At 50.6% G+C, this 19910-nt stretch overlaps 8 protein-coding genes across 8 annotated transcripts; 3 read left to right on the top strand and 5 right to left on the bottom strand.

Moving 5' to 3' along the window:
- Nucleotides 1–245: 245 nt before the first annotated feature.
- Nucleotides 246–1517, bottom strand: EJ05DRAFT_386370 (S-adenosyl-L-methionine-dependent methyltransferase). The gene has a single exon (XM_033741274.1). The coding sequence runs from the start codon at nt 1039–1041 to the stop codon at nt 403–405; it is 639 nt and encodes a 212-aa protein (XP_033599766.1). The 5' UTR covers nt 1042–1517; the 3' UTR covers nt 246–402.
- On the bottom strand, nt 1200–3407 carry EJ05DRAFT_386390 (n-alkane-inducible cytochrome P450). The gene is made up of 4 exons (XM_033741276.1): nt 3102–3407; nt 2963–3051; nt 1558–2862; nt 1200–1478 (listed from the first exon to the last, which is right to left on the bottom strand). The coding sequence occupies exons 1-4, from the start codon at nt 3178–3180 to the stop codon at nt 1359–1361; spliced, it is 1593 nt and encodes a 530-aa protein (XP_033599765.1). The 5' UTR covers nt 3181–3407; the 3' UTR covers nt 1200–1358.
- A 444-nt stretch (nt 3408–3851) lies between these two features.
- On the top strand, nt 3852–7423 carry EJ05DRAFT_528924 (uncharacterized protein; the record flags this gene model as incomplete). Its single annotated transcript, XM_033748919.1, has 4 exons — nt 3852–3905; nt 3960–4315; nt 4364–4759; nt 4803–7423. 4 exons carry the CDS (start codon nt 3852–3854, stop codon nt 7255–7257), a joined length of 3261 nt encoding a protein of 1086 aa, XP_033599764.1. The 3' UTR covers nt 7258–7423.
- A 1657-nt stretch (nt 7424–9080) lies between these two features.
- EJ05DRAFT_386308 (uncharacterized protein) lies at nt 9081–10691 on the top strand. The gene is made up of 3 exons (XM_033741273.1): nt 9081–9394; nt 9437–10497; nt 10547–10691. Exon 2 carries the CDS (start codon nt 9581–9583, stop codon nt 10247–10249), a length of 669 nt encoding a protein of 222 aa, XP_033599763.1. The 5' UTR covers nt 9081–9394; nt 9437–9580; the 3' UTR covers nt 10250–10497; nt 10547–10691.
- Nucleotides 10692–11770: 1079 nt separating this feature from the next.
- On the bottom strand, nt 11771–13446 carry EJ05DRAFT_386031 (cysteine proteinase). The gene is made up of 4 exons (XM_033741271.1): nt 12919–13446; nt 12576–12853; nt 12030–12521; nt 11771–11978 (listed from the first exon to the last, which is right to left on the bottom strand). The coding sequence occupies exons 1-4, from the start codon at nt 13228–13230 to the stop codon at nt 11867–11869; spliced, it is 1194 nt and encodes a 397-aa protein (XP_033599762.1). The 5' UTR covers nt 13231–13446; the 3' UTR covers nt 11771–11866.
- A 3-nt stretch (nt 13447–13449) lies between these two features.
- EJ05DRAFT_386095 (uncharacterized protein) lies at nt 13450–14693 on the bottom strand. The gene has a single exon (XM_033741272.1). It carries the CDS (start codon nt 14322–14324, stop codon nt 13563–13565), a length of 762 nt encoding a protein of 253 aa, XP_033599761.1. The 5' UTR covers nt 14325–14693; the 3' UTR covers nt 13450–13562.
- A 1303-nt stretch (nt 14694–15996) lies between these two features.
- Nucleotides 15997–17095, top strand: EJ05DRAFT_538540 (uncharacterized protein; the record flags this gene model as incomplete). The annotated part of the gene is made up of 2 exons (XM_033749459.1): nt 15997–16613; nt 16694–17095. Exons 1-2 carry the CDS (start codon nt 16491–16493, stop codon nt 17093–17095), a joined length of 525 nt encoding a protein of 174 aa, XP_033599760.1. The 5' UTR covers nt 15997–16490.
- A 730-nt stretch (nt 17096–17825) lies between these two features.
- EJ05DRAFT_531971 (PCI-domain-containing protein) lies at nt 17826–19872 on the bottom strand (the record flags this gene model as incomplete). The annotated part of the gene is made up of 7 exons (XM_033749055.1): nt 19558–19872; nt 19347–19505; nt 19233–19293; nt 18787–19182; nt 18634–18733; nt 17958–18583; nt 17826–17909 (listed from the first exon to the last, which is right to left on the bottom strand). The coding sequence occupies exons 1-7, from the start codon at nt 19596–19598 to the stop codon at nt 17826–17828; spliced, it is 1467 nt and encodes a 488-aa protein (XP_033599759.1). The 5' UTR covers nt 19599–19872.
- Nucleotides 19873–19910: the final 38 nt, after the last annotated feature.

The raw sequence follows: 19910 nt of genomic DNA, 5'->3' as shown, positions 1-19910 counted from the left end.
CAGGAAGGTGGAAAAGAGGCAACGAAGTGTAAGAATCCGAAGCTTAGAAGTTCCAGGATACGTATCTGTCAGCTCAGTGTATCAGTACTCGCTCTAGCGCGGGATTCGCACATCGTTATGTCATACATTGATCGTCTTGCAGACATCTACGTACGGCGAACTCGACGTACACTGGCATTCACTATAAGAACGTTTCATAGATCGTGGACTAAGTCATACTAAGATGTCTCACGTGAACGAGTATCTGAGTGCAGTTCAATTGTAATTATACTGGGCACGATACTTATGGCCGAGAAAATCATCGGGCTTAGCGGGTGGGTGAGAGGGTGAATAGGAGGAGAGAGTGATATGAACTCGCAAATCGCTCATTACCGCTTTATTGACCTGTACTACACGCATCCATCACCTCTTCTTCATCACCACCATCCGACAACTCACATTCGCCCCCTTCCGATAATCCACCTTCTCCGTCCCTACTACCTCGACCTCCCTCTCTGCCAATCTCTCCACCTCCTTTTTATACCCACCCGAAACCCAAATATCGTCCAGCACAGTCGCAACTACCACACCCCCTTTCTTCGCCACTCTCACAAACTCCTTCAGCGCCGGGTCTGGACCAACATGACCATGCGTCAGCGTGCCCACGCACGTGACCACATCATACGCATGACTCTCCTTCTCAATCTTCTTACTCAGATCTGCCGTGTCCAAGGCCCTGTACACGCCCAGTTCCCGTGCGATCTTCAGCATGCTGGGCGAGAGATCCAGGCCGTCGATGGTTTTTGCGCCGGCTTGCGAGAGCGCGATGCCAACGAAGCCGGTGCCGCAGCCGGCGTCGAGGATCGTGCCTGCTGTGTTGCCGCCTGCGGATACCACGGCTTGCACGGCGAGGGCGGGCGCGACATATTCTTGTGAGGCGTCGAGTACGTCGGCGTTGTATGTGGCGGCCCAATCTTCGTAAAGAGCTTTGTTTTCTTCTGGCGAGGTGACGGCATAGGCACGGGTTAGGTGTGGGTTTCCAGCGGTGTTTGTTGTCGTCATTTCAGGAGTATGAGAGGAGTCAGAGATTCTGGTATGTAGATTTTCGAAGTAGCTTATTGGATGTTGAGAGTGCAAAGATACCACAAGAGCTTCATATCGTCATTGAATGAGGAGGCGGGGTAGGTGATTACATTGAAGCTGTCCTGGTCCCATTGTTTTGGAAAGCACGTGGTGACCCATTCGGCAATGATGTGCATGACGTTTCTCTTGGCTGCGAATATACCACTTATGTGATGGGTAGTCAGAATTTAATGCATTTATTCATCTTTGTGGTGGTAAGACTATGCGACACCCCTTTTCAGGATATACCACCAATGTTAGGTGCTGTCCTTCATCACCAAGCTTAAATTCTTTTTCATCTGCCGGCACTGTAAACTCAGGATACGACTGAATGATCCGGATGATGGCAAATCCCGCTTCCAATAAAGCAAAATCCTCTGGTGGTGAATACACGGTCAGTATATGCGTGAAAGGGCAAGCTTCATCGAAGGCTAGTGACTTACGACCAAGACATACTCGGGGGCCCTTGTTGAAAGGTAAATAGCCCCAACCAACTTCGCTTAACTCATGTCCCTCCCATCTCTCGGGTCGAAACTCATCTGCATCCGGGCCGTAAATATCTCTCCTTCTATGCATGGCATACACGCAATATCCCACTGCTTCCCCCTCACGTACAAGAATTGGACCCCTCCCGTCGTGGCCACCTCCAACTGGTAGGACGGTATCACACTGGGCGGTACGTGAGTTGACTGGTACAGAGGGGTATAACCGCAGTACTTCTTTTAGAACCAGGTCGAGATAGGGTATACGTTTGATGTGCGCCCGTGTCGGTGTTTCGGCGGTGGGCCCTAAGCCTGTTATTGCTTTGATCTCGTCTCTCAACCGTGCAAGGACATTGGGATGACGAGCGAGCAGGCGAAAGGTCCATATGAGACAACAGGCCGTCGTGTCACGCCCGGCCAGGAGGATGTTGAGGCATTGGTCACGTAGCGCCTTGCGGTCCTGTGTTTCTCGTAAAAGTGCGTGGATGAATATATACTCTTTCTTGCTCACACCTCGATGGTCATCAATATCGGACTTTACTGCTCCATCTGACTGGGTGCTGCTAGTGGCGTCATTAATGGCAGATTGTATTGCTTCATCGACGAATTGATGGCATGTTTTACACGCATCGCGAAATGTCCGGTCGTTCAGCACCCAGTAGAACTCACCGAGGCGGCCGCGATGTGCAAGATAATCCTGGCCAACGACAAAACCATGTGCGAACCTTGACTCTTTGTTCGCGATTTCCGTTGAGTCTAATGATGAGATGGCCTTGCCGAAGAGTAGGAACATGGTGGTGTCGAATGTGAAGCGGAAAAAAAGAGGTTGAAGATCAACCACCCCTGAGTCGGGTACATGTTTGAGCAGATTTTCCACACACTCCTTGATATGCTCGAAGTTCTGGAAGCGATTGTTCATAAACTGCGGCCGCAATAGGTTTCGCGAATGCTGCCACTCTACACCGTCCTGGGTGAAAATACCGGAACCAAGCAGTGGGTAGAACGTCGGTGCTCGCAGTCCCATACCGAAATCCTCAAACTTTGTAGAAAGAATAGCCTCAATATTCTCTGGATCTATGGTCAAAACGCCAGTCGCTCCCAGCAAACTCTGCTGACATGTAGTTCCAGATTTCTTCAATACGGAGAGGAAGAACTGAAGGATTTGATGTGAGCGAGCGTATCGAAAGGCTTTAAGTAAGAGGTCAAGGCCCAGGGGCCAATGCGAATCCCAATCTCGGAGAGGCTGACAGCCATTGTCTCTTGAAAAACGCTGGCGAATCTTGACAACTGTCAGCTATTATGATCACTGTAAACGAGGTCTGAAGCTTCAAGCTACCAGCCTCGTGACACCAAATTTTGGCCTGGTCAGCCAAACCAACCTTTTCTTTCTTGCGTTTTAGCCAGAGTTTGTAGGCAAACAGCGACAGCATAGCGCATAGAGCCAGTATCAAACGTGGCATTTTGGTACCTGTCTTGTCTGGCACATTCAGCCGAGAGTAAAGCTGGTGTGATCCGTACCGGCCAGGAGCCCCGCAGATTTTTGTATTATGATGGGCCGAGTTGTGGACTTCGAACTCGGGTCAGTGGCATCCTCCATCGTGCAAAAGCATTACATTTATTACAGACGTATGCCTACATTGCGGCACCATCTGCAGCTAGCCAGTGAGAGGAGGGCCAGCAAGGCCCCAGGTGCTTAATGCATTGCGTTCGTCGAAGCAAGACTTGATGATCGGGACGGAATTGTCTTGTATCTTAGTGGTGAAGGGAATATCGGAGATGGCTCCGGCCTTGGCAAGAGCGGCAGGAATCCATGGATGTTTCCTGAGACGCGCATCTATGTGTTCATATTCCTTTTCAGATCGCTTTAATGCTTGCAATGCGCCAATGTCACACAGCATATTCCAATGGACGACGAAGGGCCTACCAGGCTTTTTTGAAGCCCTTGATACGCTGTGTTCTCGCTCACACATCATCATATTTGCAGCTGAAATGTATGATGGGTAAGTGATAGGTTGACGAGCCACATCAAGCTATATGCCGCAGCACTGCATATGTGCACTCCATGAAAAAGCATGGCATAGTCTCAGCCTTGGCTGTCATTGATGAGATCCAGCTTTGCCATGGCTTACTCGAATAGCCTAGCCTTCAGACCCGTCCAGACATCAGTGAGAACAATCACAAGGTGGGATCGATATTGCAGCCTTGTCATCTGCTGCAACATCGTTCACCATCGCTACATCAATGGCACCTTCATCGGGCTTTTGAACAATGGCAGACCCCTTCTCCATTATTGCTGGAGCTGGCGGACTCATTGACATCTCCGTACGCCTTGTCATATTCTTGTAAAATTATCGAGATTCTGTGGCCTCTCTTGAGAATGACTTCATAACTCTACAGGCCGAAGTAGAAACACTAGGCGATGTCAGTAAATCCATCAGATCAGTCTTCGATCGACAACGAGCTCTATGCTCACCAGACCATGAAAACCCTCAACTCCGAGATCTATGGTCCCGTGCTGGAGAGACATTAGTTTGTTGTACGACAACACTTGTAGAGCTTGAACAATACGCTGCTACCATCGTTGGTCAAGACGGACCAACAGTCAAACACTCTTTGGACGCACTCAAAAAGACGGTTCGCAAGCGCTCCAAAGATCCCGATCTTCGACAATGTCGAGAGAGATTGCATCGATATCAACTACTCCTTAGCTTGGCTTTTCACATGATCAACTCGTAAAACACTTCTTCCATCTCGCAAACGCCATGATCTGACATTGATAGACACATTGGCCATACCAACCATGACACTCTACAAGCTCTTTCCCATGACGTTCGAAAATTACTGGAGGAAACATCTGTCCCTCACGAAAAACTTCCACAAGGCACAGGCCAGGATTCACAACACCAGCTCATCAACCTACTTACGATGAAATTACTAAGAGATACAGTAGAGCCGATTCAGTCACCGCCGTCAACCTTTGTCAATCAGCACTTCCGAGTCCCACAGCCCGTAAGCAGTATTTTCACTGGCAGAAAAGACAGATTGGATGAGCTGTCACGTACCTTTATCGGATCGACGGTATATACGGCACAACAGAAACGATTTGTCATATATGGAATGGGAGGCTCCGGCAAGACACAGTTTTGCTCAAAGTTTGCTGAACAGAATCGCGATAGGTATGTTTACATTGCAGCTGTGGTATGCGTACTGACAAGTCAGATTTTGGGGCGTCTTTTGCATTAATGCAAGGTCTGAGGAGCTCATCAAACAAAGTTACTCGTTGATTGCGACCATAGCTGGAGTTGAGCCAAACGAGAAAGCCGCCATTTATTGGCTTGTAAACATACAATTCCCCTGGCTGCTCATCATTGATAATGCGGATGATCCGTCGATGACGTTAGAGAATCATTTTCCCCCTGGAAATAGAGGTCACATACTGGTGACTACCCGGAATCCTCGGTTTAAAGTCCACGGCAACGTTGGGAGTCGCTCATTTGACTTTGGTGGTCTGGCTATAGATGAGGCAAAAGAGTTGCTGCTGCGAGCCGCTGAGCAGCCTGAACCCTGGGACGTCGACACATTTTCTCTTGCCTCAAACATTTCGAAGACATTGGGGCATCTGGCTCTTGCAATCAGAGGTGCTGGGGCAGCTATCAGCAGTGGCATCTGTACGCTTCGAGACTATCTCATCCTTCATAGAAATTACTGGCAGTTTAAAAGACGACCGACTAAGAGCATGAATACCGCAAGAAACTACGAGGTCTTCTGGGAGGTCTATACGACTTTAGATATATGTTATCGCCACATAGAGTCAAAGCAGACTGAAGCCGCGCGAGACGCTATAGAGCTTCTTCATACCTTTGCCTTTCTGCACGGCGATAGCATTCGATTCGACATCCTCAAACGAGCGATGAACAACTCGAAATTCGAGGCTGAGCAACAGCTTCGCATGGCCGCTGACCAGAAGAAAGAAGGAGCACAGGTCCAAACCTCAATGGTTGAAAGAATCAAAGCTATGGCAGACATAGTTCGCCTTTTCATTATCATGCCGCAAGATCCACCCGTATATCCAACCGTCATCAGACAAGCAATCAATGCTGAGGACAAGGATCAGTTCATTCTTCGTGTACGTGTAGCGTTGAAGGAACTTGTCGAGATGTCCCTTATATGCCACGACCAAGTGAACGACAACTATTCTATGCACCCCGTTGTGCATGAATGGGCCCGCGAACGAGGAGCTGAAACATTCTCTGAGCAAGCGCTTCGCTGTGAGGCCGCTGGAATGATGATTTCTGCCTCGATACTTCTACCACCACTGCAGAATACCAGCACTGAAAGTCGTTATGCTCGCGAGTTGCTCCCACATTTGGACAGTCTCAAGACTTACGAAATCGCAATCAAGGAGTTCCTCGAGCGGAATCGATCTCGCGGAAGAACATGGTCATCATGGTTCCAATCAAAGATAAACATGAGTCCCCATCGATCACTGATGAAGGCCAAGTTCAGTTTCGTGTACATGTCGTGCGGGAGATACGATGACGCTCGTTCCTTACAAATTCAAGTCAGGGACTACACTCTTAAATTGCTAGGACCAAACCATGAGAAGACGAGACGAATATCCCTTGCGCTCTCTGAGACGTACCGACATCTAGACCGCCCAAAAGAAGCTGCTACGCTACAGAAATCAGTCCTGAATTCTTGCTTACACTCCTTCGGTTCATGGCATCCAGAAACGCTTCGAGCAAAGGATAGTTATAGTAAAATACTCTGGCAACAAGGTTTCATGACAGACGCCAAGACTATGCAGCTGGACGTGGTAAAGGGTTTCAAAAAATACCTGGAGCCAGGGCACAAAGACACATTGAAAGCCACACATAATTTGGCTCTTTTCGTATCAGCTTTCTGGGACCATCAGGATCTAAAGCAAGCGTACGAGTTGGCTACAGAAGCCGTAGTCGGTATGCAGAGCTCGTGTCAGATAGAGCAAGATGATGACGATCTTTTGTTTGCACAAGAAACCCGGGCCCAGATAGGCTTGCGAATCAGCCAAGAGTACTACGCTGAATCCCTAGATACCATGCTTCAAATCTTAGCGAAGCGAACAAGTAAGCACGGCAGGGGGCATCCTTACACATTGCTAGCAATGGTCCATACTGCGCGGGCGCACAGTGCTATTGGACATCATGAAGCCGCTGAGACACTCGTCGTAGCCGGTCTCGATATGGCTGAGAGAAATCTCTCAAAAGACCACATCGGCACACTGTTCGGAAGACAATTTCTAGGCATGCTTATGATCCGTCAGCATCGCTACGTAGAAGCCGAAGCCATCTTGCTCGATGTCTCAATGCGTCAAAAGAAGACCCCATCGCTCCGGATCCGTAGCTACCACCCAGACCGTCTTGGAACGCTCATCGAACTCTCCAAATGCTACTTCTATCAGCAGAAGTTTATGGACAGTGTCCTTGCGTGCGACGACGCATTGGTCGGCTTCGAAGACATCTCAGTCAAAGAGCATGTCTTGGCAAAGGAGACAAAGGATATGCGTCACCGATGCATTGAGCTGCAGAAGAGGAAACTGGCTGATGAGGATTTGAGTAGTATCATCAAGGACGCGGAAGCACATCCGCAGATCGATTATAGATCGATTTGGTTCCAGCCACGACCTCATGTCTGACCCTTATCTCGAGTAGATATTATTTCGTGCCCATCGATGCGAGGGCCGGCTTCAGCTCTGCCCAAGCTCTCAGGACAGGAGGCGGATATCAGTCATAACGCACTCTGATCTCCAGCTAAGTAGAGGTCCAAAGGGATGTCTCGGAGAATTTACCAGATATAGTCTCCTATCGATCGAGCATAAGTCAAGTCTGAAGTCCATCCGCACATTCGCATCCACGTTGATGTCGTCTTTGACACGTCTCAATTTTCATCTGTGTCTGGTTAAACATTCCCATGTAGGGTTGCTATATAGAGCTTCGTTCCATCATGGCTTAATGTGCAGACGGGTATCAGACTACATGTAGAGATGGAAAGCGTCCAGCAGTGTTGTGCCAGGCTCTGACATCGACGGCCTGGATATGGGCAGTGGAGGAGGGAGTGGACTGGCATGGTGGATCAGGGTCGAGGTAGCAAGGTTGTGATGTTCCAAACATGCGAACCGATGTTATATTGAGACTACAACTTGGCATCATTTAGATATGATGAATGTAGTCAGGTAGTTTATTCATGTTTGATAGAGGTATACATAGGTGAGCGTGACGGACGAGGTTGCTTATATTTGGTCCAGAATAGAGTCGCTTATCAAGGATAGAGTTCGATAGGGAGGATGTACCCGTATGTAGCTGTGGACTGTTCGAAGCGTGGGCTTGAGTCTCGATGAACGCGGATCGCGGAGGGTCCGTCTGTAGAATGGCTCAGTCAATGATCCGACTGTTTTCCCTAGAAGACTGGTAGGATATTCGGCACAATCCACCCATAATACGCAAGATCTCCCGTCTGAGTATATGAAGACGTGTACGCATGTTCATGCTACTGGAACCGCGCCACGCGTCCATCAATGCCACTTTCGTCCTTGATCAGTTGTCCGTCGAAACTCGAAGGGTTGCTTAAAAGTCTTGGTAGGATGTCTCAGTCCTGGTGTGTACCCTTCCCTATATGTCAGCACCCAATCTTTCAAGCACTTTGTAAAACCAAAGGATCCATGATAACCACCGGATCACCAGAAGTAGTCAAGGAGTCCAAGCACGGAACTCCCCGCTTTTGTAAGACACTAAGTTCGTGACTTGACATTATTCCACTGGAGAGCGTAGTACTTACTGTAGCTTTCTCGACACCTATCGTCAGACATCCTTGCATCCTGTGCTTGGCGTTCACAGAAAGACATTGGGGCGGAGACGCATTGTCCAGATTTCAGGCCTGATGAGTCGGTTGGACATCCAGGCTCAAGCCAAGCAAATCTCCGGGCAGAGCAAACACAGCACAGGTGTGGTAGAGAGTTGCCGGATTTGGCATCACCGGCGGTGGTGGAAGCAAGGACCGACATGCTCGTATTGGTGTAAGAGTAAGCTGTGCGATGTCGATTTGAATTGCAGCTCTTTTGTCAAGGTTATGAGATGGTCCGCACGGGTGTCAGTCATCTAGGGCATTCTTGAAGCGTCTATTGTGGGTAGAGGGATTAACTTTATGGTATAGGAGCAGCTTTGTTGCTGCGGCCTTCGGATTACAGCATGCTGGTTGGAGGCAGTCGAGCGGATGGTGGTAGCTTCTTGAGGTTATATCAACGTTGTACGTAAGGGGGCATATGATAGTCTTCGTGAGCACTTACATGCTAGCATTTGCATGGACGACAACGAGTCACTAAAGAATCTGTCGGGGATCTACGCTGTGTTCTAAGAGGAGAGAACACTTTCATATTTTCGACATTCATTGCGTGTTCAAGTAGGCTGATAGGTTCTAACTATACTAAAAATACGCAAGTGATTTATCCCACTATCTTCCAACAGCTCACCAAGCCAACATGACACCCTGGAACACTGCGTAGAACAGCAAACTTTGGTAGGTGTCCCTCGTACCCGGCTGGCCGGCAAGAGTCAAGTTCTCGGAGTTACTCCATTGATCCGGATCGGGTGGTTAGGTTTACTTCGGCTTCCTCTTGCTGTCTAGCGGCGCCGTAACTCCACATAAAAAAAAGAAACAAAATTTCTAGAAGAGACAGAAAGAGAGAGAGACAGAGAATCCTAGAATCAAGGACGTTTCAAGGGAGATTGGATACGGCGTGACATTGTGAGAGAAACTGGGAAACCCGTCGTAAAAAGGTCGTATAGGAAAACATTGGTCAATTAAGCTGACCCAGGTAGGTCTTTGCACGTTTCTGATGAAAGACATATAAGACTTCATTCCCCGTAGAGTATTTTCTTATTCTCCAAATCGTACTCGATAAACATTCTCTACACCTATCTCATATCTGATAAAGTTCATACATTCATTACCTACTTTTCAAAATGCGCATCTCCTCACTCTTTGTCGTCGCTTTGGCTTGCGCCGCCGAAGCCGCTCCATACGCCGCCCTCGACGCAGCAGCCATCCAGCCGCTCGACAATGCACCAAACTCACTGCCAGAAGCCGAGGCCCCTGCCATCACCACCGGACTGGAGAAAGGTCTCGAAGTCTCTTCAATGGCGGCAGTAATCCCCGCTTTGGAGCTCGACGAGAAGAACACGACCGCACTGGCTAAGCGCAGCCTCATCAGCTCTCCGTACCAGAAGCGGACTATCCAGCTCGCTCTCAAGCAAGCGCTGCACGGCATCGCCGCCGGCACGACCTGGGTCTGGGACATCAGCTACCACTACATCACCGACGACGGTGGCGCGACCGGGCACCTCAACGGCAACCTCGTCCAGGGCGACGGCTCGTTCTCGTTTGGGCCGTTCAAGATCGACCATTCGTGGGTCAACAAGGTCGACGGCATTGTCACGGCCACGTTTGACGCCGTGATCGGCAGAACGAACCAGAAGATGTCCCTGACGCTGACGTGGGCCGAGGAGTTTGCTTCGAATGCTGCCCGGCTGGAGAACCATGGGACCAGCAGCTTTGCTACCTACTACAGTGCCGGTGGGAGGCAGGAGCACTTGCCTCAGTCTTTCTTTTCCTATTCGCTCAAGGCGGTTTAGAAGCCTGCCATCTAAAACTCCCCATTCCAGACAAACCAACCCCGGACTACTCGCACCATCATCGCTACTGAGATAGGACGCTACGCCGGAACAAGGAATGTGAAGTGTGACGGGGAATGACCCAAGAAGACTTTGGAAACACTGTAAAGCTGGCAACGTGGATGATTCTCTCACTGCATTGAGACCTAGGTTTCGATGCAACGGAAGATCCTTCACTGTTTTAAAGCACCCACACTCTCTACTTATATATATTCTTTCGTTAGTATCTATTTAATCGCAATTATATTCGTTACAGACCTAGGAAACAGCCGTGCTATTTTTGAAGACTTCGTGGACACACGAGTGCTCCGAGTTCTGATTTTGACTATAGCAGTCCGATATGTAATAGTGCTCTTCTGAGTCACATAAACCAACTCTGCGAGCCCCGACTGCCATCTTGCAAGATATAAATTGTCTTTTCGACACTTGTGCACGTATTTATGTCAGCTTGGACGTCAGGAGGGCGAGGTGGTATCCCTTGCATGGCAAAATCAAGTCCAGTATTTGACCAAGATTGTGTCATCAACTCGTAGATGACCGATGTCGCCGGAGGGGGCTGATTGAGACAATAGCGATTGAGCGAAACACGTGTTTGAGTAAGATCTGCGGCGTTCTGCGTCAACATCTCCGTCCCATACACCCTCACTAGAGCACGCATGACATCAAGCAGCAGAGCGAGGTGTCGCCAGGGATATATCATTGCATATCCAATTAGTGGTGCTACCACATAAGAACCGAAACCGAGGCTTTGCGTGGCCCCTCATACATGTTCCCTCCACATTCACGCGATTCCATTCATACACTCCACTCACACTCCTCGCATACCGCTCTGCGCACCGAATACCCATATTTTAGGACCTGAGAGGGCCAAAGCCGGAATAGACAGGCCCGGAAGAGCACGAAGGGCGAAAACACAAATCCAGTGTCTATTGCCATGAGACAAAGGAGCAGTTTGGAGGTCGGAATGCGATGTTTTCGATTAAAAAAAACTGCCTTGAAAAACGCAGCGCCAGAGCTCCGTCGCGCTAAAATGCAGATGTAAAAGTGAAAGAAGATCAAAGAAAATGTTAAGAGCGCATTTGAGCTGATGTGTTTGTCCAGGAACGGGACGGAACGGGACGGCTGAAGGTACCGCAAAATGTGATGACCGATATGGGCGATAAGGCATGATGAAGTGTGAGGCGTGATATTACCGGCTTTAGTAGCATTCGATAGAGTGATGAATAGGTAATTGATGTCGATGCTAGGGTACCTTGAGGCAAATAAGTCTTCTGTAGGGTCGTGACGTCGTGACAGGGGAACCGAGGTGATAGTGGATTGATCGCCGCTCTCATGAGCTGAGGCATTTGAGGGGACTGACAGGCGATTCCAGAAGCGAGATAACATGCCGCTAATGATGTTGATAGGTTAATGATGTGGAAAGAGATTGTGAGGTCGTGTATCCGACTTTGTGTGAGTTCTTTGAATCAATGTGGACCGAAACCTGTTGAGAATAGGCGAGAACGTGCTGCTCAAACAGAGGGTGTATGTTGTTGGCTCTAGCGTGAAATGGCAAGACCAAGATATTCACACCATGTGCTATGGCTTTTGCTTGACTCGATGGCTGTTGGTTGTAGCATATTCTTGAGAAGGATCCCATTGCTCTGGCTCAAATTCTGGATTCAGGTAATGCGCAGTGTTGAAGTGTGAGCTGGTCGATATAAGCCTTGATGGACAGAGAGAACAAACGAGGGTTACTTACTTGCGAAATATGGAGGTCTGACATGTTGATGTTGGCGGTGGCATGCCTCCAAACATGCCATCGAAGGTGTACATCGACGGACGAAACGGACCCCCATTACTCATGTTGCCTCTCAAGGGGAGCTCCATGGAAGATTGAAGACCAGCCGCAGATATCGGTGGCAATGCATAGTCTTGTGCATGTGGAACAGATGGCGTCGAGGGGGTTGGAGGTGGAGCATTGTATGATGGCAATGGCTGCATATAGCTACCGGGAATTGCAGACACTGGAGATGGTGTGAAATCGACATTCTGGCCCCAACATCCGCCTTGCATATAGCTCGGTCCACTCATGCCAGGAAGTAATGTGAGCACATCGGGCCCACCTTGGTGTCTGGGGATGAACTGATCATGCCGACTCATCAAGCCAACGTAGACGTCTGACTGAGGCACAAGCGGCGCCTGAGAAACTCCATGCTGAGGAGGAATTCTATATAGAATATCGTAGTGACCACTAGGTCTATTCAGCGTAGTTCTATATCGAACAATGGATGCGCGAAAAACTTACGGTCTGTATAAGAGGTGTATCACGGGACCGCTAACGTCGCCGTCGACCTCGAAGCGATGTGTGTTGATCTCTGAGCCAATGGAGCGATCAAGGTACATGACCTCCAAGTTAATACCAGCAGGCTTGACCAGGATGGAGTAGAGAGCATTGAGGCTCATATCGTCCATTTCGCTCTGAACTGGGTCGAGATGATTTGAACAGTATTCTGGAACTGTCATGTTGTCCAGATAAGGCTCGAAGTCAGCAACATGCGTCTTCATCCACGAACTTGCGAGAAGCTAGGGCGAGTCAGAGGCTGAATTTTTGCAGGATGTGTGCACAAGTGGCGGAGAAGGAAAGGTACCTTGAGATGTGTGATGATGCTCATGGACATGCTTTCATCGTTGAAGGTATTCAAGAGAGCAAGTCCATCGTCATTGGTGGAGACGGCATCACGTGTGCGTTGGAGGCATTCAAGTGTCTCTGCCTCAAAGTCCTCCCACATATACCTATCGTAGCCAGAATGCTCGAGCAGGTTGCGCATGGAGCTTATTCTTGCGAGTTCCTCATCAAACTTGCCCAAGTCTCCAAGGCGTTGGAGGGTCTCGAAGTAGGTGAAGGCCACGGCTGTAAGCAGGATGATCAGCCCATGTTCACGAGACTGCAGCAGCAGCATTGGTCAGGAAGTGATTACCTCTCCAGCCACAGTGACCATCGCCACGAACAGTCCGATACTCGTGAAACTTCTGCGGAAGAGCCTAGGGATTTGTTAGTTGACGGATCGTATTGGCAACAGGTCGAGAGTGAAGAAGCTTGGGGCAGTAACTCCACGCTTGACGTAGACGAGGCAAACAACGCAACTTACAGCAGTCTTTGTCTGATAGACAGGGTCTGCATTGGCATATTCGGAGGTGATGGACGTGGTGGACAGTCTCTTGCTCACCATTGGCCCCTACAAAGGTAGAAAGTCAGCTTCAACGACGATGGTGGCATGGTAGCGATGAAGGGTTAGGACGTGGAAGAAGCAGAACGCACCGTGATCTCAGGCTCATACTGAGCAGAGAGCTTCTGAAGATTGGCAAGATCCTGCTCAGAGTACTGCTGCTGCTGCTGCTGGTCGTCGGCCATGGTGTCAACAGCATGTGAGAGAGAGCGGCTGTGGTCGAGGTTGTTGTTGTGGTGGTGCTGGTGATGAAGATGGAGGAGCTGGTGGGATTGAGAGTTGAAGTGGGGGACGAGGGCGGAAGAAGAGGGGAGAGAGAGGGAGGAGGGTGGGGCGGGATGCTGAAGATGATGAGGGAGGAGGGCGGTGGTGTTGAGGTGGTGGTGGTGGTGCTGCTGCTGTTGCTGCTGTTGCTGCCCGTAGTGGTGGTGGTGCTGCTGCGGGGGCTGTTGCTGCTGGTGCTGTTGGTGCTGCTGCTGCTGGTGATGATGGGGCAGCGAGTGAGGCAGAGTTTGGGCGGTTTGGGCGGTTTGACCGTGAGTGCGGGCGCCTAAAGCTGCCGCTGAATGGGCATGAGACGCGCCGGGAAGCTCTGCGGGATTAGTGGTGGTGGCCCCCCGAAACGCTAATCCTCCTCCTCCTCCTCTGCTATTATTCTGCTGCACTGACCCCGTTGGACTTGTCCCATACAACGAGGATGCCAGCGCTGCTTCCGAGTAATGCTGGTGCTGTGAATGCTGCTGTGTATGGTGACGGTGGTGATGATGTTGATGAGGATGAGGGTGATGTTGCTGCCCCGAGTACGTCGACGGGAAGTGCTGAAGCATTGTGTATGTATGTGTGTTGGTGTTGTTGTTGTTATTGTGTGCTTCGTTCCGTATAATCGATCTATCAAAGCCCAACCCGGTCAGTCGTCGGGCTGTTCGCAACCACACGCGGCGCACACACACACACACACGATGTTCTGGATCCAAGATTCCGACACCCAGGACGACAAACGGCGATCTGCGATGATAAGTAGCAGTCGAGTTGCGTTGACAAGTCCACTCGCGTGCAGCGTCTCTACGTGCTTGCAGGGACAGGGCCGACGAGGATGAAGCTAGATGACGAGGTGGTGGGAGTTAGGGACAAGCAAGGAGGCCGACGAGGATGAGGATCCCAAGACGAAGACAATGATAATCTGTCTCTGAGAAACGGGATCTGCTGGCAAAAGAAGGCAGCTAAAGCAACCACCACGCACGCAAGCAAGCAACCAGACTGCAGACCGTTCAGTGGTCTGGTCTCTCAATTTCTTGCAGGTACACGACAGGAACCGGGTAGAGGGCAGCAGCAGGACTTCTGTAGCTCACCTCGATCATCCATGGAGCGAGAGAGATGAAGGGCCGACTTTAGTATGTGAAGAACCACGTCCGTGGGAAGAGATGAGAATGTCGTCTTCGTGCTCTCGTGCAACAACACACGCCCCCCCTTTCCATCCCAGCACACCACCAATACACCTAACGCGAGGGCTTGCTCCAGCACCCGGGCTTGGGGATTTGAGGTGTGGAGTCTTCAATAAGAGGCTCTCAGGTACGAATCCGTTCTGCTACACCTCTTGGGCGCCGCAGAGCCCGCTGGTTTCGAAACGGCGAGGCCTTCGTTGCACCTGAACTCCAGTTCTCAATGCTCACGAGGACGGCGACAAATCGTCTTTCAGCATCGCTAGACTTGCCGCTCATGCAGTCGACCACCTGTGGGGCGGCCGTGGAGCTGGGTGCGACCTGGAGATTTTTTTGGCAGCAAAGGTCACGTAACCACAGCCGTGACCGTGACCGTGACCGTGACCGTGAGTGGGTTTGCTTAGGTGTTCGTGTGGAACGATTGCGGACAATTGCTTGGTCCTTGGTCCGCCGCCGGGCAGATGTGAGAGATAGAGAGTGAGGCGGAGAGTGAGTGCGAGTGAAAGCGAGAGTGAGTGAGAAAGACAAGAGAGTTTAGAGTGAGAAAGTGAAAGATGCAGGAGTACCGAAGTTGGAGCAATGCCAGCTCGTATTGCATCCATGGAGCCTTCTTCTGACGGTATTACTGACGTCGACACGCATCCAGCATGTATCGTATGTGCGAGTGATACTAGCCATCTGTCCGTGATACTAAGACTAAGGCACCAAACAATCCATCCCTCAATGCCGCGCCCACACAAGCTCAGAGTGAATGGTCCTCTTCCCCCTTCTGCACACTAATCCAACTGCACTGCAGAACGCAAGCTTTTTCCAGGTCGTTCCCCACAGCACCCCCAGTCATGGAGCTGCAGGCTTGCCAGCGCACAGGAAAATGGTCGAGCAATCGGAGGAATTTCCTTGACCATAGCGCGACGCTCTTACACTAGTAAGCACCGGATACGCCCGCACTCGGCTGACGGGTGCGGGATCATCTCATGCTCATGCCAGACGCCCCAATTCTCCTCTCCTAATTACATACATAGTCCCGCCATCATTCAAAGTTAAAACGTCGCCGGAGACACGGGAAACGGGGAACGGGGAACGGGAAAACGGGAGAAGTACGGGAGGGAGACCAGGCACAATGGCGGGACCCTGGCCCCACCCGGCATTCCCATTCCCTTTGTTTACCCGATACTACTAATTACTTCAGTCCAGCGCTGTAATCATTCGACCATCCATTCCATAATAGTACTTTGCGACTATACTATGGACTACTTAGTATGCGCATAATATTATATCTCACTCCATGTCGCAACGAGCTTCACTCAAAGCTTGTGAATGTGGCATGACATGGCCTGCATGCCTTAAATCTACCCACGGTCCTTGGCAGGCTAATTAAATGCTTTCCAAAGAAGATAACGATGGGACTCTCATCTCATGGTAGCCTTCCATTTTTTTTAGCGCAGTCAGTCTACCAGCAATCAACAAGTGTGGGATAACCGTTTGCCCATCCTTCGTTCAAAGTCGTGGGGTAAATAAGGCCGAGGAGGATAGGCTAGGTATGGATCCATTAGCATGCATCAGTCAACCTCAGAATTGAAGAAGGAATATCCGGATATGCAGTCAGACTCAGCCGCCGTCATTGGCCAGCGGTCAGCACGCCTCAAACAGAATATGCAATCCAAATGCTCGTCGTATGTCTGTCTGCTATCTGGTCTCTAGTATCTGGTCTCTGCTGTACCGTGTCTAATTAGTGTCTGCTGTCTGACTCTGCACAGCCAGAGATCTCTTCCACTACGCACGCCTCTCAACGATTCTCGATTGCCGAGCGTAGCACCGCGCGACACAGCGTGCGTGCTGGACAGAGACAAGCAGCCACTCGTCCACGCATCCACGCTCAGGTGCAAACTCTTCACGTCAAGTGTTCCTTTGACCAGGGCTTTGCGACCCGTTGCGTTGCTATGTTTGTCGCCGTGAGCACAGCGAGGTACAAACTCCACATGCCCGCCAGGATATTCATCGGCGCGACACACTCCCTGTCTCCTCCATCCTCCATCCTCCACCCTCCCCCTCCCCCTCCCCCTCCCCCCTTTCGCCACCACTCTGCTGCACTCGAGGTAAAACTTGTGGCTCTCCGGCAATCGGCGAAGATCAGCCAGACGCACGCACGAGAACCATGACGCTCCCGCCGAACCACTCATTCTATCCAGGATGTACGCTGTTCGCGGTTTCGGGGCGGTCCTAGGCAGCTGGGGGTCCCTACATCCCGCTGGATCCGCTGCGCTGCCAGTGGCTCTTCCGGCCCGGGCATGCCCTCATCACAAAGCTTGCATGACGCGCTCCAAACCACTATGCTGGAAACCAGTCATCATTTCTACTCGACACCATGCCAGGACTGCTCAATAATAATAGCCTTGCGACCTAGCAACCATCTTACGAGACGCTGCAACGTGCAGATACGCAGACGCCACATATCGCGTGAACACTTTCAATTCGAGGGAGCACGGCCACGGGAATCTGCATATGCTCCAACCGCCTGTCATCAAGGATATCCGTGTACTGTGCACCCAAGCTATCTTTGCTACGAACGTCGCGTCCGGGATGCTCGCAGTCTATCCGACCGTGCTACCCGACACAAACCGGCGACTGTGTCGCGAGAAAAGACTGAGCGTACACAGCTGGTCTATTCGGGAAGGTCTTGCCTGGAGGGCGTTGCACAACCTTGCCCTGCACCACAGGCGCCCAATCGATCCAGGCTTGACGTATTCCAAGATACACCTCTCCTAGACACGCTTTTGATTGGCTCCGGTGCCACAATGCTGTTCCGTCCCTTCTGCTCTTCCATCGGCGCCCTTTCCTAGTGGTCCCTTTCCACCCTCCACATGTTTTGGGCGTCCACGTATCAACTCGTCACCTGAACCCATTTCCCGGGCCCCTTCCGGACTGCCCTTTGTGCTTTCCTCCACTCTTGACTTTCCCAAGCGTTCCGCCCGACTTGCCTCCTCGCAGTCCAAAGTCGTCCGACGTGCCTGCTTGTCCCACCTCTCGCGCCCCTGAATATGACGACGAGGAGTCATCGGGCTTGAAACCGTCTCCGTCATTCAGAACAGCGGAATTCAGCGCCGTGATGGCTGACGTCCACCCTTCTAGCGCGCGTATCCTCTGCGTATCAACTCCGTTCTCGATCTCCACTGTACCTTTGTGCTGGTTGATTTTCCCATTCAGCTTGCCGTCCACAATCAGGAAGCTGATTATGTCTTGCACCTCTATTAGCGAGATCTTGAGTTGCTTTGAGATGAACTCTAGCGTGAACCGGGTGTACGGCGCGACGAGTTTGAGAGCTGCCTTAGTTCGCATATTCCGCGTCACTTCATCTATGTTCTCGGCGATGAACGGGTCGGCTAATAGATCCTTGTTGTTCTGTAAAACCTTCTCGTAGTTGTGTATGTCGTCGCGCTGGTACGCGTCTACAAGGTCTGTCATTGCTGATATGCGAGGATCGTTCTTGTAAGGTTTGGTCTCCTGTGAGTCGAACGGGTTGATGTCAGACCCCATCAGCATGGTCGTTAGTACGAGGTATTTCAGCACTTGGATACGCTGTAGTGAGCCCGCTTCGTCATAGTTCCGGAAGCTTTCAAAGAAGTCGCTCTGCGCCCCTTTCCAGTTCTCTGGCTCACATTAGGACCGTGTCTGAGGAAGCGTTTTGGCGTAAGCCTACCTTCGCTCATGTGCATCTTACCGCCGCACTCCCGAATAATTCCCATAATCTTCGGGTGTGGAACGGCGGACTTGACACTCAATGCCCTGTTGTAGAGAGCCTTGCAGCTCGTTAACATTCCCGCCAGCCTGGTATCTGGTCGGACCCACTTACCTTGAGCCTTTTGTTATTCCTTGTCTCCGCATACATGAGAATTTCCAGGGAGTATATCTCTAACGAGTAGGTCCCTTTGCTTGGATCGTCTGACCCATCTTCCCGTTGGCATGTCTTGTGCAGCTCTCGAACCTTGTCTGCTAGTAGTCGGTATTCTCTACGCTCCAACCAAAGCTTTGCTAGCTTGATGTTCGTTTTCAGCCACAAGCGCTCGTTGTTGGTGCTCTGAAACGATTCTAATGTCAGCGCATAGAATTTCTCCATGCACTGGTGCGCCTCGTCGTCTTCGGCAGCCTTCTCAATGAAATCAAGCATGCTATTTATCGACTTTTCCGAATAATTTCTCGTGACAGCCGATTTGACGTAGGTAAGAAGCTCCTGGTAATGTTCTGCAGCCTAGAACTGTCAGCGAGTGTGTATGGGGTATCAAGTGCATATTTGCCGACTTTTGCGTAACGCTTTAGCTTGAACTCCAACTTGATAGCCTGTTTGAGACCTTTGAAGCCCCTATGCATTGAGGTTAGCCCTGCATGAATCCCTCAACCCAGAGTCACACGAACCAGTCTCCTTTCTCTTCTTCCAGCGCAGGTATGCCCAGGAACTCGTCTATGGCTTCCTCCGGGTTGTCGCCTTTCAACTGTTTCGCGTTGTAGTATTTGTTCTCGATATTCACATCGCCACCTTGTTCGTCATCATCGTCCTCATACTCGAAATCATAGCTGTGCATGTTTTAGCATATCTGGGTGACGTATCGGAAATGGACGAGCTTACTCCTCTTGGTCGGAATCTTGCATGAAGTCATCGTCAGACATGGCTGCGACAGCTAACAGTATACCAGAGCAGAGTATACAGAGAGGAGTGAAGCGTTATTGTCTGGAGATTGGTGAGTATTTCCCGTGTGTGTTGGGTGAGTGAAGTGTGGAAGAAGAGGTGTCGTTGTCGCCTAGTGCATGGAGCTCCCAGGCTAGGCCCAGGCTAACTTATCGATTCATTGCGGGCGGCGCGGGGATGCCCTGGCAGATGGAGTGACACAATTTTATTTTGCCCGCAACACTTCCGCAAACAGCTTCACAGGAATGTGTTACGCCTGTCGCATATATTAGAGAGAGAAATTTTCCTAGAAA

Source organism: Pseudovirgaria hyperparasitica, assembly GCF_010093815.1.
Source record: "Pseudovirgaria hyperparasitica strain CBS 121739 unplaced genomic scaffold EJ05scaffold_9, whole genome shotgun sequence".
NCBI classification, from domain to species: Eukaryota; Fungi; Ascomycota; class Dothideomycetes; order Acrospermales; family Acrospermaceae; genus Pseudovirgaria; species Pseudovirgaria hyperparasitica.
The sequence above is the reverse complement of the archived record's forward strand: the minus strand, read 5'-3'. Positions and strand labels throughout refer to the sequence as shown.